At 53.0% G+C, this 14,564-nt stretch overlaps 1 protein-coding gene across 1 annotated transcript in view; it reads right to left on the bottom strand.

Moving 5' to 3' along the window:
* Positions 1-382: 382 nt before the first annotated feature.
* LOC147122460 (netrin-G1-like) overlaps positions 383-14,564 on the bottom strand; it is a 36,459-nt gene continuing 22,277 nt past the window's right edge. Inside the window, exons 3-6 of the mRNA XM_085983618.1 lie at positions 13,606-13,778; positions 12,046-12,072; positions 3,341-3,475; positions 383-1,090 (exon numbers count right to left, since the gene is read on the bottom strand). Coding sequence (XP_085839744.1) covers positions 861-1,090; positions 3,341-3,475; positions 12,046-12,072; positions 13,606-13,778 — 565 coding nt within the window. The 3' untranslated portion in view covers positions 383-860. The remainder of the gene's footprint in view (positions 1,091-3,340; positions 3,476-12,045; positions 12,073-13,605; positions 13,779-14,564) is intronic.

Raw genomic sequence — 14,564 nt, 5'->3', positions numbered from 1 at the left:
AAGGGCAGTACTGAGGGAGTGCTGCACTGTCGGAGGGGCAGTACTGAGGGAGTGCTGCACTGTCGGAGAGGCAGTACTGAGGGAGTGCTGCACTGTCGGAGGGGCAGTACTGAGGGAGTGCTGCACTGTCAGAGGGGCAGTACTGAGGGAGCGCTGCACTGTCGGAGAGGCAGTACTGAGGGAGTGCTGCACTGTCGGAGGGGCAGTACTGAGGGCGTGCTGCACTGTCGGAGGGGCAGTACTGAGGGAGTGCTGCACTGTCGGAGGGGCAGTACTGAGGGAGTGCTGCACTGTCGGAGGTGCCGTCTTTCGGATGAGACGTTAAACCGAGGCCCCGTCTGCTCTCTCAGGGATGTAAAAGATCCCAGGACACTATTTGGAAGAAGAGCAGGGGAGTTCTCCCCGGAGTCCTGGACAATATTTATTCCTCCACCAACATCAGTAAAACAGATTGTCTGCTGATTCTCACATTGCTGTTTGCTGTAAAGTTCTTCATTGTCTGTGAAGCGCTTTGGGACGTCCTGAGGGGGTGAAAGGCTCTGTAGAAATCCAAGTCCTTTCTTTCTTTCTTTGTCCCAAAGCTGGACATGGGCCGAGCGGCTGGCGATTGCAGAATGAATATTAGCAGCTGCCTCGGGCCCGCGGGGAGTCAGAGAGTCCAGTCCCCACTGACTGCCCATTCCTTCCGGGCTCTCAGATCCAGTCGGGCTGGGTGGGTGGCTGGGCTCCGGCCTCGGCTCCAGTTTGCCTTTCCCGGGGGGTCGGGGGAGGGGAGCGTGTTCTAACGGCGACGCAGTAAAGGCTGGATTCTCCTGCGCTCTTCGCACCTTCCCGTGAGCGGCCATGGCGCTGGAAGCGGGTCAGAGCGGCGGGCGGCCGTTAGCGGAGGTTAGCAGCGCAGTCAGCGCCAGCAGCAGCCGGTGTAAGGTGGGCTCCCGCGGGCATTGGGAGACGCACCCTCCCGCTTCCTCCCCGCACTGGCCTTTCTCACACAGGAGCCCGGTGTAGGGAGCGAGGCACCGACACCTCCCATTGTCCTCACACACTCCTCCGTTCTGACACCGTGTCAGCAAGTTATCGCACACGCCCGCTGCAAGAGGCCAGAGAAAAGAAAGATCAGCTCATTGACCATCTCCCCACCTTCCAGATTGGTTCAACTCTCACCGCTCCCAGGCTCTCACTGTCACAACAACATTTTATTAGAGAAACATCTCGAAACCCAGAATATAATAAAGAATAGTCAGCCCGAATTGTAAAAGGGAACGCGAAGAGGTGAGGAAAGAAGTGAAGAAACAGTTAGGAAAGAGGAACTCCACATTTTCACAGAATATCAAAAGCAACAGTGAAGTATTCTCCAGACACATAAACAACAAAATGAAAATCAGGATCGGGATCGGGCCACTGAGGGATACACACGATAAACTGACAGGTAATGACAGCGAAATGGCAGCAATATTGAATCATGACTTTGGCTCCGTGTTTCCCAGGGAGATTAACATGGTGGACATGACACTAGAGGAATAGAGCAAAAAAGATAGAAAGACATTGAAGATGGAAAGGGGGAGATAATTGATAAACTGATCAAACTCAGAGAGGATAAAACCCCTGGTCCGGGTGGATTGTATCTGTGCATATTAAAAGAGGTTAGGGAAGAGATAGCAGGGGCACTGTTACATATATATAATAAAGATTCATTAGAAAAGGGAATAGTGCCAGAGGACTGGCGGACAGCTGATGTGATTCCTAGATTCAAAGCGGTACATAGAACAAGTCCAGGGAACTATAGACCAATTAGCTTATCATCGGTGGTGGGAAAGATTCTTACTCAAAGATGTAATAGAAAAATATCTAGAATCTGAAAATATAATGAAGATTAGTCAGCACGGATTCCAAAAGGGAAGGTCATGCTTGACCAGGCCTATTGAATTATTTGAAGAAGTAACAGAAAGGGTAGACAGGGGTAATGTAGTAGATGTAATATATTTGGATTTTCAAAAGGCCTTGGATAAAGTATCGTGTAGTAGAGTCTTGACTAAGGTCAGAGCATGCGGAGTCCGGGGAGATGTAGCAGAATGGATAGCAAGCTGGCTACAAAACAAAAAACAGAGAATTAAAGGTAATTACGCAGACTGGCAAAAGCTGGGAAGTGATGTTCCAGAAGGATCGGTGCTGGGACCACTGTTGTTCACTATTTACAGAAACGATTCGGACTCGGGAATCGGAAGTATATTTTTAGAATTTGTGGATGACACCAGATTGTGGGGGTGTAGTTAATACAGAGAATGACTGCGACAAAATACAGGAAAACATGAATAAACTCGTAGAATGGGCGAGTAAATGGCCAATGAATTTCAATATCGATCAGAGTGCTGTAGATTCTATTTAACAACAACTTGCATTTATATAGCGCCTTTAACATAGTAAAACATCCCAAGGTGCTTCACAGGAGCGTAAATAAGAGAAAAGTTGGCACAGAGCCACATAAGGAGCCAATGTAGCTCAGCGAGCACAGGGGGGATGTGTGAATGGGAATAAATTAATGATTAAATACCTAAGGTGAGACTGAGGATTAAAGTCTGTGTCCAATTATTGTGTCCAATTCTGGGCACCACATTTTAGGAAGGGTGTCAAGGCCTTGGAGAGGGTGCAGAGGAGATTTACTAGAATGGTGCCAGGGATGAGGGACTTCAGTTGTGTGGAGAGGCTGGAGAAGCTGCGATTGTTCTCCTTAGAGCAGAGAAGGTTAAGGAAAGATTTAATAGAGGTGTTCAAAATCATGAGTGGTTTTGATCGAGTAAATAAGGAGAAACTGTTTCCAGTGGCAGGAGGGTCGGTAACCAGAGGACACAGAGTGAAGGGAATTGGCAAAAGAACCAGAGGGGAGATGAGGAGAATGTTTTTACAGCGAGTTGTTGTGATCTGGAATGCGCTGCCTGAAAGGGCGGTGGAAGCAGATTCAATAGGAACTTTCAAAAGGGAATTGGAGAAATCCTTGAAAAGGGAAAAAAGGAAAGATTTGCCGGGCTGTGGGGAAAGAGCAGGGAGTGGGACTAATTGGAGAGCTCTTTCAAAGAGCCGACACAGGCACGATGGGCCGAATGGCCTCCTCCTGTGCTGTGTGGTTCTATGAAACGTCCCTCACTGAACTCCAGACCTCCCTTTGCGAGGAGCTGTGCCACTAATTGTGTGGCGGGTGATGGGAGGGTCCAGGAGGGTTCACTCACTAAAAGCCTCTGTGATTCCCCCCACGGTATCTCTGCTATTGGATACTCTGCTGACCCTGACACACAGAAGCCGGGGCGGAGTGAGGGGAGGGGCTGGTGCTGGAACGGTTACTTACCTCGACAGCCCCTGTGCCAGTAATATCCGGGCAGGCACTTGTCACACTTGGGCCCTGTTGCCCCCTCCTTACAGTCACAATATCCCGTGTCATTACAGCGATGGTGGAGCGAGCCATCAGGGTGACACTTACAGTCTGCAGAAACAAGACAACACACACACTGCACACGGCTGTTCCCCATAAAACACATCGACACAACCTCAGCCACAGGAATGAGTGCGAGCCGGGACAAGGGAGGGTCAGACTCTGGGGGTGAAACAAGTCTCCAACACTTTACAAACAGCTTCAATCCCCCACACACTGACTGCACACGGCCCGTGTTCCACTCCCTGGGGCCACGGCACAGAATTAACACAGGTTAACAAGGCCCGAAAAAGCAAACCAAGCACTGGGTTCCTCACTAGAGGGTAGAATTCACAAGCACAGAAGTGATGTTAAACTTGTACCGAACCTTGGTTAGACCGCACTTGGAGCACTCTGCACAGTTCTGGTCTCCATATTATAAAAAGGATATAGAGGCACTGGAGAAGGTGCAAAATAAGATTCACACGGATGATCCCAGAACTGCGAGGTTATAACTATCAGGAAAGACTGAACAGGCTGGGGCTCTTTTCTCCACAAAAGAGAAGATTGAGGGGGGACCTGATCGAGGTCTTTAAGATTATGAAGGGGTTTGATCGGGTAGACGTAGAGAAGATGTTTCTATTTGTGGGGAGTCGAAAACTAGGGGCAATAAATATAAGATCGTCACTAATAAATCCCATCGGTAATTCAGGAGAACCTTCTTTACCCAGAGAGTGGTGAGAATGTGGAACTCGCTCCCACAGGGAGTGGTTGAGGAGAATAGCACAGATGTATTGAAGGGGAAGCTGGATAAACACATGAGGGAGAAGGGAATAGAAGGATATGGTGATAGGGTGAGATGAGGAAGGACGGGAGGAGGCTCGAGTGGAGCAGGAACACCGGCACGGACCAGTTGGGCTAAAAGCTCGTGGACAGGTACAAAAACTAATGAGAAAGGCTGATGGAATGTTGTCCTTTCTCTCGGGGGCTGGAACACAAAGGGGAGGAAGTTATGTTCCAGCTGCACAGAGCTCTGGATAGACTGCATCTGGACACTGCGTTCAGCTGTAGACTGCAGGAAGATATCAATAAATTGGTCAGGTGGGCAGAACAGTGGCAAATGGAATTCAGTCCGGAGAAGTGTGAGGTAATGCATTTGGGGAGGGCTAACAAGGAAAGGGAATACACGTTAAATGGTAGGACACTGAGTAGTGTAGAGGAACAAAGGGACCTTGGAGTGCATGTCCAGAGATCCCTGAGGGTAGCAGGCCACGTATATAAGGTGGTTAAGAAGGCATACGGAATGCTTGCCTTTATTAGCCGTGGCATAGAATACAAGAGCAGGGAGGTTATGCTTCAACTGTATAAAACACTGGTTAGGCCTCAGCTAGAGTACTGCGTGCAGTTCTGGTCACCACATTACAGGAAAGATGTGATTGCACTAGAGAGGGTACAGAGGAGATTTACAAGGATGTTGCTGGGAGTAGAGAATCTTAGCTATGAGGAAAGACTGGATAGGCTGGGTCTGTTTTCCTTGGAACAGAGGAGGCTGAGGGGAGACCTTATTGAGGTGTATAAAATTATGAGGGGCCTAGATAAAGTGGATAGAAAGGACCTATTTCCCTTAGCAGAGGGGTCAAAAACCAGGGGGCACAGATTTAAAGTAATTGGTGGAAGGTTTAGAGGGGATTTGAGGGGAAATTTCTTCACCCAGAGGGTTGTGGGGGTCTGGAACTCACTGCCTGAAAGGGTGGTAGAGGCAGGAACCCTCACCACATTTAAAAAGTACCTGGATGTGCACTTGGGATGTTCTAACCTGCAGGGCTACGGATCAAGAGCTGGGAAGTGGGATTAGGCTGGAGAGCTCTCTGTTGGCTGGCGTGGACACGATGGGCCGAATGGCCTCCTTCCGTGCTGTAACTTTCTATGATTCTATGAGTTCAGGGCCCCGACCCTCAGGAAGGATAGACTGGCCTTGGAGGGGGAGCGGCCCAGATTCACCAGACTGACACCGGGGCTAAAAGGGTTAAATTCTGAGGCCAGGCTGCACAGACTGGGCTTGTATTCCCCTGAGTTAAAGGGTGATCGAATCGAGGTGTTTAAGATGATCAAAGGAGTTGATCGGGTCGATAGAGAGAAACTATTTCCTCTGGTGGGGGGAGTCCAGAACAAGGGGGCAGAACCTTAAAATTAGAGCCAGGCCGTTCAGGGGTGATGTCAGGAAGCACTTCTTCACACAAAGGGTTAGTGGGAATCTGGAACTCTCTCCCCCAGAGAGCTGTTGAGGCTGGGGGTCAATTGGAAATTTCAGAACTGAGATTGATGGATTTTTGTTGGGTAAGGGCATTAAGGGTTACGGAACCGAGGCGGGTTGATTGAGTTACGATACAGATCAGCCCTGATCGAACTGGATGGTGGAACCAGCTCGCAGGGCTGAATGGCCTCCTCCTGTTTCTATGTTCCTATGAATGGCCTGTTTCTGTGCTGTACATTCTGTGTAATTCTGTGTGTGGAGAATGGGAGGAGATGAGGAAATGGAGAGAGGATTGTTGTTGGACACTGGGGGGAGGGGCAACATTGAGCAGAGGCGAGCGACGCTGCTACGAGTCGGGATGGTCGTTTACCGAGAATACAAACAACATACAAATTCCTGAAAAACAATGGAGACAGGGAGGGAACGGTTATATCATCAAAACACAGGGCTTTCGATTCACCGCAACAAAGCAAGGGCCAGGCCTCATCGTTAGGGAAAGGCTGGGCCAGGCCCCATCGCTGGGAAAGGCTGGACCAGGCCTCATCGCTAGGGAAAGGCTGGACCAGGTCCCATCGCTAGGGAAAGGCTGGACCAGGCCTCATCGCTAGGGAAAGGCTGGACCAGGCCTTGTCGCTAGGGAAAGACTGGACCAGGCCTCATCGCTAGGGAAAGGCTGGACCGGCCCCATCGCTAGGGAAAGGCTGGACCAGGCCCCATCGCTAGGGAAAGGCTGGACCAGGCCTCATCGCTAGGGAAAGACTGGACCAGGCCTCATCGCTAGGGAAAGACTGAACCAGGCCTCATCGCTAGGGAAAGGCTGGACCAGGCCTCATCGCTAGGGAAAGGCTGGACCAGGCCTCATCGCTAGGGAAAGGCTGGACCAGGCCTCATCGCTAGGGAAAGGCTGGACCAGGCTTCATCGCTAGGGAAAGGTTGGGTTGGGGCCTAGTCACTGGGGAAAGGGGAGCTGATTTCCGACACCCTTTTGCTCAGCCCTATCGAAGGTATTTTCTTTGTTTCTTTATCTTGTTTCGGGCTGAAAGCAGAAGGGTGAAGGAAGGAGGCGAGAGCGGAGATTGTAACAGGAACTGACCGAGGCAAACGTTGTGGTGGTCCAGCTGTGCTGAAGGGTTTCGGTGGAAGCCCAGCCGGCATAACTGGCAGTGTCGCCCTCTAGTGTTGTGCTTACAGCTCACGCAAATGGCGGTGGAGAGCAGCTCGAGGTAACTGCACCGGTACGAGTGGCCAAAGCATTCGCAGTCTTGCAAGGAAAAGACAGAGAGTGTAGACGGCACGTAGACAGGACGTAGACGGGTCGCAGGCTGCGAGAGGGTCACATGCTGCAGGAATGAGAGGTGGGGAGGAAATGGCTGGAATGGGAGGGAGGGAACACTGAGGCTTTTAGCAGTGAGGGGAGAACATCAGACTCCCGGCTAGTTACGGTTTGCAGTGAATCAGGCAGATGGCAATGGATGGTCCCAATCCCGGGTTTATAGAGTCCTGTGCCGGGTTTTATACAGTACTGCCAAGTTAGGGGCCTTTCAGCCGTGGCTCAGTGGGCAGCACTCTCGCCTCGGAGTCAGAAGGTCGTGGGTTCAAGTCCCACTCCAGAGACTCGAGTCCATAATCCAGACCAACACTAAGGCAGTACTGAGAGAGTGCTGCACTGTCGGAGGGGCAGTACTGAGGGAGCGCTGCACTGTCGGAGGGGCAGTACTGAGGGAGCGCTGCACTGTCGGAGGGGCAGTACTGAGGGTGTGATGCACTGTCGGAGGGGCAGTACTGAGGGAGTGCTGCACTGTCGGAGGGGCAGTACTGAGGGAGCCCTGCACTGTCAGAGGAGCAGTACTGAGGGAGTGCGACACTGTCGGAGGGGCAGTACTGAGGGAGTGCTGCACTGTCGGAGGGGCAGTACTGAGGGAGCACTGCACTGTCGGAGGAGCGGTACTGAGGGAGTGCGACACTGTCGGAGGGGCAGTACTGAGGGAGCGTTGCACTGTCGGAGGGGCAGTACTGAGGGAGCGCTGCACTGTCGAAGGGGCAGTACTGAGGGAGTGCTGCACTGTCGGAGGGGCAGTACTGAGGGAATGCTGCACTGTCCGAGGGGCAGTAATGAGGGAACGCTGCACTGTCGGAGGGGCAGTACTGAGGGAGTGCTGCACTGTCGGAGGGGCAGTACTGAAGGAGTGCTGCACCTTCGGAGGGGCAGTACTGAGGGAGTGCTGCACTGTCAGAGGGGCAGGACTGAGAGAGCGCTGCACTGTCAGAGGGGCGGTACTGAGGGAGTGCTGCACTGTCGGAGGGGCAGTACGGAGGGAAGGCTGCACTGTCGGAGGGGCTGTACGGAGGGAGCACTGCACTGTCAGAGGGGCAGTACTGAGGGTGAGCTGCTCTGTCAGAGGGGCAGTACTGAGGGAGCGCCGCACTGTCAGAGGGGCAGTACTGAGGGAGCGCTGCACTGTCGGAGGGGCAGTACTGAGGGAGCGCCGCACTGTCAGAGGGGCAGTACTGAGGGAGCGCTGCACTGTCGGAGGGGCAGTACTGAGGGAGCGCCGCACTGTCAGAGGGGCAGTACTGAGGGAGCGGTGCACTGTCAGAGGGGCAGTACTGAGCGAACACAATATGAGAGCTCCTACCTTGCTCTGGGTTCACGACCTCTAGTGATGAGATTCTTGACCATTGGAAGTTCTTATGGCTGGAGGAGTGAAGAGATCTCGGAGGGTCTTATGGCTGGAGGAGGTTACAGAGACAGGGAGGGGCGAGACCATGGAGGGATTTGAACGTGAGGATGAGAATTATAAATTGGAGGTGTTGCTGGACCGGGAGCCAATGTCGACTCAATCAGTCGCTTCTCCGGGTCTACTCACTGCCTGTGTTGTAGCTCGAAGCGGATCGATCACTAATTAGCGGGAATCTGGTCCGCGGAGCCGATGATTTAATGGGGTGAGGCCGGTGACAGACTGTTATTATGGGATTTCGGTGCATTCGAGTAGGTTGAGGGTTTGAAAGGCAAACTGTGTAATGCAGGATGTGACTGAGTCTCCCTGTTATTATTCAGCGTGACTCAATCCAGCAACAACACGCTCAGTAATTCAGCACAAAATGGAGATTCATCGCCAGACATTAGAACTCGTTTATCTTTAGTTAACTTTGTGTCAGTGATGAAGGTTTGAGTGTCTGTTTCTTCCTGTAGGTTCTGGCTGTCCCTGGGCAGGAAGGAGGCTGGTTTGGGGTCAAAGTGTAACATTTCATAGAAGGCCAAAGTGCCCCAGTCCCCCAGTCCCGGTCAGTGTGGGGAGTTATGGTCACTCCCGGTCAGTATGGAGAGTTATGGTCACTCCAAGTCAGTATGGGAAGTTATGGTCACTCCCGGTCAGTATGGGGAGTTCTGGTCACTCCCGGTCAGTATGGGGAGTTATGGTCACTCCCGGTCAGTGTGGGGAGTTATGGTCACTCCCGGTCAGTGGGGAATTATGGTCACTCCCGGTCAGTATGGGGAGTTATGGTCACTCCCGGTCAGTATGGGGAGTTATGGTCACTCCCGGTCAGTATAGGGAGTTATGGTCACTCTGCTCCTGGTCACTATCGGGAGTTATGGTCACTCCCGGTCAGTGTGGAGAGTTATGGTCACTCCCGGTCAGTGTGGAGAGTTATGGTCACTCCCGGTCAGTATGGGGAGTTATGGTCACTCTGCTCCCAGTCAGTATAGGGAGTTATGGTCACTCCTGTTCAGTGTGGGGCGTTATGGTCACTCCCGATCAGTATGGGGAGTTATGGTCACTCCCGGTCAGTGTGGGGAGTTATGGTCACTCCCGGTCAGTGTGGGGAGTTATGGTCACTCCCGGTCAGTGTGGGGAGTTATGGTCACTCCCGGTCAGTATGGGGAGTTATGGTCACTCCCGGTCAGTATGGGGAGTTATGGTCACTCCCGGTCAGTATTGGGAGTTATGGTCAATCCCGGTAAGTATGGGGAGTTATGGTCACTCCTGGTCAGCGTGGGGAGTTGCGGTCACTCCCGGTCAGTGTGGGGAGATATGGTCACTCTGCTCCCGGTCAGTATGGGGAGTTATGGTCACTCCCGGTCAGTGTGGGGAGTTACATTCACTCCCGGTCAGTATGGGGAGTTACGGTCACTCCCGGTCAGTATGGGGAGTTATGGTCACTCCCGGTCAGTATGGGGAGTTACATTCACTCCCGGTCAGTATGGGGAGTTATGGTCACTCCCGGTCAGTATGGGGAGTTACATTCACTCCCGGTCAATGTGGGGAGTTATGGTCACCCACGGTCAGTGTGGGGAGTTATGGTCGCTCCCGGTCAGTGTGGGGCTGGTTTGGGGGTTTAATGTGACGGATGGTTTGGAATGACATGGACAGCATGCGAAGGGTTAAATAAACGGGACCGAGTTGATGTAAAATCCGGGAACAAAGGGGAACAGATTGAGGCCGAGACACTCACCCAGCTCCCATTCCTGTATCTGGGATTACAGGATTACAACAAATCCCCATTGATCTCGGGCTCAGCAACCAAACAGCTTTCTACAAATATTCCCTCCACTTCCCACTGAATATTCTCACTGAGACGGAGTTAAGAAGCACTTTCCTCTCAACTAAGATGTGCATCGTAAATATTACAACTTCCCTGCTTCGTATCTGCTGCACCGCTCGAGGAGATTATACTTTACTCCATAGATACAGGAACAAGCAGACTCCTGATCCTAGTCCCCGCTCACACTCAGCCCCCGCTCACACTCAGACCCTGCTCACACTCAGACCCTGCTCACACTCAGACCCTGCTCACACTCAGCCCCCGCTCACACTCAGCCCCTGCTCACACCCAGACCCTGCTCACACTCAGACCCTGCTCACACTCAGCCCCTGCTCACACTCAGACCCTGCTCACACTCAGCCCCCACTCACACTCAGACCCTGCTCACACCTACACCTGCTCACACTCAGCCCCCGCTCACACTCAGACCCTGCTCACACTCAGACCCTGCTCACACTCAGACCCTGCTCACACTCAGACCCTGCTCACACCTACACCTGCTCACACTCAGACCCTGCTCACACTCAGACCCTGCTTACACTCAGCCCCCGCTCACACTCAGACCCTGCTCACACTCAGACCCTACTCACACTCAGACCCTGCTCACACCCACACATGTTCACACTCAGCCCCTGCTCACACTCAGACCCTGCTCACACTCAGACCCTGCTCACACTCAGACCCTGCTCACACCCAGCCCCTGCTCACACTCAGACCCTGCTCACACTCAGCCCCTGCTCACACTCAGACCCTGCTCACACTCGGACCCTGCTCACACTCGGACCCTGCTCACACTCAGACCCTGCTCACACTCACCCCCCGCTCACACTCAGACCCTGCTCACACTCAGACCCTGCTCACACTCAGACCCTGCTCACACCTACACCTGCTCACACTCAGACCCTGCTCACACTCAGACCCTGCTCACACTCAGCCCCCGCTCACACTCAGACCCTGCTCACACTCAGACCCTGCTCACACCCACACATGTTCACACTCAGCCCCTGCTCACACTCAGACCCTTCTCACACTCAGACCCTGCTCACACTCAGCCCCCGCTCACACTCAGACCCTGCTCACACTCAGCCCCTGCTCACACCTACACTCGCTCACACTCAGACCCTGTTCACTCAGACCCTGCTCACACTCAGCCCCTGTTCACACCTACACCTGCTCACACTCAGACCCTGCTCACACCTACACCTGCTCACACCTACACCTGCTCACACCCAGACCCTGCTCACACCTACACGTGGTCACACCTACACCTGCTCACACTCAGACCCTGCTCACACCTACACCTGCTCACACTCAGACTCTGCTCACACCTACACCTGCTCACACTCAGACCCTACTCACACCCACACCTGTCCACACTCAGCCCCTGCTCACACCTACACCAGTTCACACTCAACCCCTGCTCACACCTACACCTGCTCACACTCAGACCCTGCTCACACCTACACCTGTTCACACTCAGCCCCTGCTCACACCTACACCTGTTCACTCAGCCCCTGCTCACACCTACACCTGTTCACGCTCAGCCCCTGCTCACACCTACACTTGTTCACACTCAGCCCCTGTTCACATCTACACCTGTTCACACTCAGCCCCTGCTCACACTCAGCCCCTGCTCGCACTCAGCCCCTGTTCACACCTACACCTGCTCACACTCAGCCCCTGCTCACACCTACACCTGCTCACACTCAGCCCCTGCTCACACCTACACCTGTTCCTCAGTCAGTGAGACATGAGGGAGGTTTGAGGGGAAGGGTTTGTTCCAGATACTGAAATGGGCTCTGGGTCAGCAGGTCACAGGTCAGAGAGCGTAAGTCCTACTTACGGCCACTCGCGACAGTGTCAGGGAGGCCTGGAGAGGGAAACAGAAACAAAGAGAGTTAGAGAGACGTCTGATTCACAATCTGTCTCCATAAACACACTAATCCAACCCATCACATGGAGTGTTGATGACATGGACCTCACTCAAACTCAGGAACAATGAAGTGATGGGGATTGGCGGGCTGCATCCTCTGAGCACTCACACCAGCCCTGGGTCACACCAGCTAGAGTTGCTGAAGAGCTGATGGAAGGTGAGCCTGAGGTTAGTCCGTGGCTCCGTTCCCACTCCGTGTGATTAGTGTGTAAGTCCGCAGGGTTAATAGGTAAGGGTGTCAGTCATCACACAGACCCCTCGCTCACTGCCCAGTCCTCTCACTGTCTGTATATTGATCTCGGGACATTCCACACACAGCAATGGCCACAGATGTCCCTCACAACCTTCACTTCCTGATCTGCTTCAGATATTGTTACACAGAGGCTTATTCTCCTTTCACCCTCCCCAGCTGTTCCCCAGATGTTCATCCAGCCATTAACATTCCATTCTCACATCAGTCTACACCTCACTGCTGGCTCTGTATCTGTGTGTGTGTCCGGAGAGAGATTTCAGCAAAAATCACCCATGGGCTATTATAACCTCACCCTCTACATAATGCCAGCGATTCCAGCTCGCTCACTGACTCCCAAATCACATTGATAGAGGCGCTCGAAATCAGGAGGGGTTTGATCGAGTAAATAAGGAGAAACTGTTTCCAGTGGCAGGAGGGTCGGTAACCAGAGGACACAGAGTGAAGGGAATTGGCAAAAGAACCAGAGGGGAGATGAGGAGAATGTTTTTACAGCGAGTTGTTGTGATCTGGAATGCGCTGCCTGAAAGGGCGGTGGAAGCAGATTCAATAGGAACTTTCAAAAGGGAATTGGAGAAATACTTGGAGGGAAAGATTAGCAGGGCTGTGGGGAAAGAGCCGGGACTGGGACTAATTGGAGAGCTTGTCTCTCTCTCTCTTTATTTACTTCTCTTACTTTCTGTCTCTTTCTTACTTTCTCTCTCTCCCTCCCCCCTCTCTCTTACCTTCTCTCCCTTTCCCTCTCTCTCACCCTCTCGCTCTCTCACCCCTCCTTCTCTCTCCCCCTCCTTCTCTCTCCCCCTTCCTCTCTCTCCCTCCCTCTCCCTCTCTCACTCCCTTCCTCTCACGCTCCCCCTCTCTCTCTCCCTCTCCCACTCTCTCTCTCTCTCCCCCTCTCCCCATCTCGCTCTCTCCCCCTCTCTCTCTCTCTCTCTCTCCCCCTCTCTCTCCCCCTCTCTCTCTCCCTCTCTCCCCCCTCTCTCCCTCTCTCTCCCCCCTCTCTCCCTCTCCCTCTCTCAGTGGGCTGTGGGCTCGGACTCTGTTCCTCTCCCTGGGTCTGGACAATCTCCCGCTGGGATCACTTTCCACATTAACACAATCACAACCATCCATTGGGTTGTATTTTGGAGTCGATGCGTTGCAGGGAGTTGGGCTGAGAATGAAATCTGAAGCGATCTTGCGCCGGCACTGGGCCGGGCCGGGAAGCTCGGGTTACTCACACACATTGACCGTCCCTTTGGGGATTGGGAGGTACGAGCCCGCTCTCCACGCTCCGCCTTGAAAGCCTTTCTTGCATCTCCCGCAGTCCGGCCCCGTCGTGTTGTGCTCGCACTCACAACTCAGCTTCCCCTTCTCCAAGATACAGTTGTTGGCGTGAAGATTGCACTTACACCTGGCAAAAAACAAGGGCAGCTGCTTTCAAATGGGCTGAGCAGCTGGGTTAGACTCGGGACTCTCCGCTCCGGGACTCCGCTCTCCCTTTCCCAGCTCAGCCCTCCCGACACCAACACTTTCTGACACTTATTGCATTTCAAACTGTTCCAGGCCCCTCAGAGCAAGAGCTTGCATTGATAGAGCGCCTCTCACCCTCAGCACATCCCACAAAAGCACCTCATTGGCTGTAAAGCGCTTTGGGACACCCTGAGGTCATGAGAGGCGCTATAGAAATGCAAGTTCATTCTCCCTTAAGAACAACACCTGCAACTACAACAACAACCTGTATTTATATAGCGCCTGTAACTAGTGAAACCTCCCAAGGTGCTTCACAGGAGTGTAAATCAGACAAACTGACCCCGAGCCCCATAAGGAGATATTAGGACAGGTGACCAAAGGCTGGGTCAAAGAGGGAGGTTTTAAGGAGCATCTTAAAGGAGGAGAGAGAGGCGGAGAGGTTTAGGGAGGGAATTCCAGAGCTTAGGGCCCAGGCAGCTGAAGGCACGGCCGCCAATGGTGGAGCGAAGGGAGTGGGGGATGGACAAGAGGCCGGAATTGGAGGAGCGCAGAGATCTCGGAGGGTTGTGAGGCTGGAGGAGGTTACAGAGATAGGGACTGGTGAGGACATGGAGGGATTTGAAAACAAGGATGAGAATTTTTAAATCGAGGTGTTGTTGGACCGGGAGCCAGTTTAGGTCAGTGACAACAACAACTTGCATTTCTATAGCGCCTTTAACGTAGTAAA

The sequence above is a fragment of the Somniosus microcephalus genome, chromosome 3, assembly GCF_052327205.1.
Source record: "Somniosus microcephalus isolate GS21.2 chromosome 3, FLI_Smic_1.0, whole genome shotgun sequence".
Lineage (NCBI taxonomy): Eukaryota > Metazoa > Chordata > Chondrichthyes > Squaliformes > Somniosidae > Somniosus > Somniosus microcephalus.
This window is presented reverse-complemented; position numbering and strand designations above follow the sequence as displayed.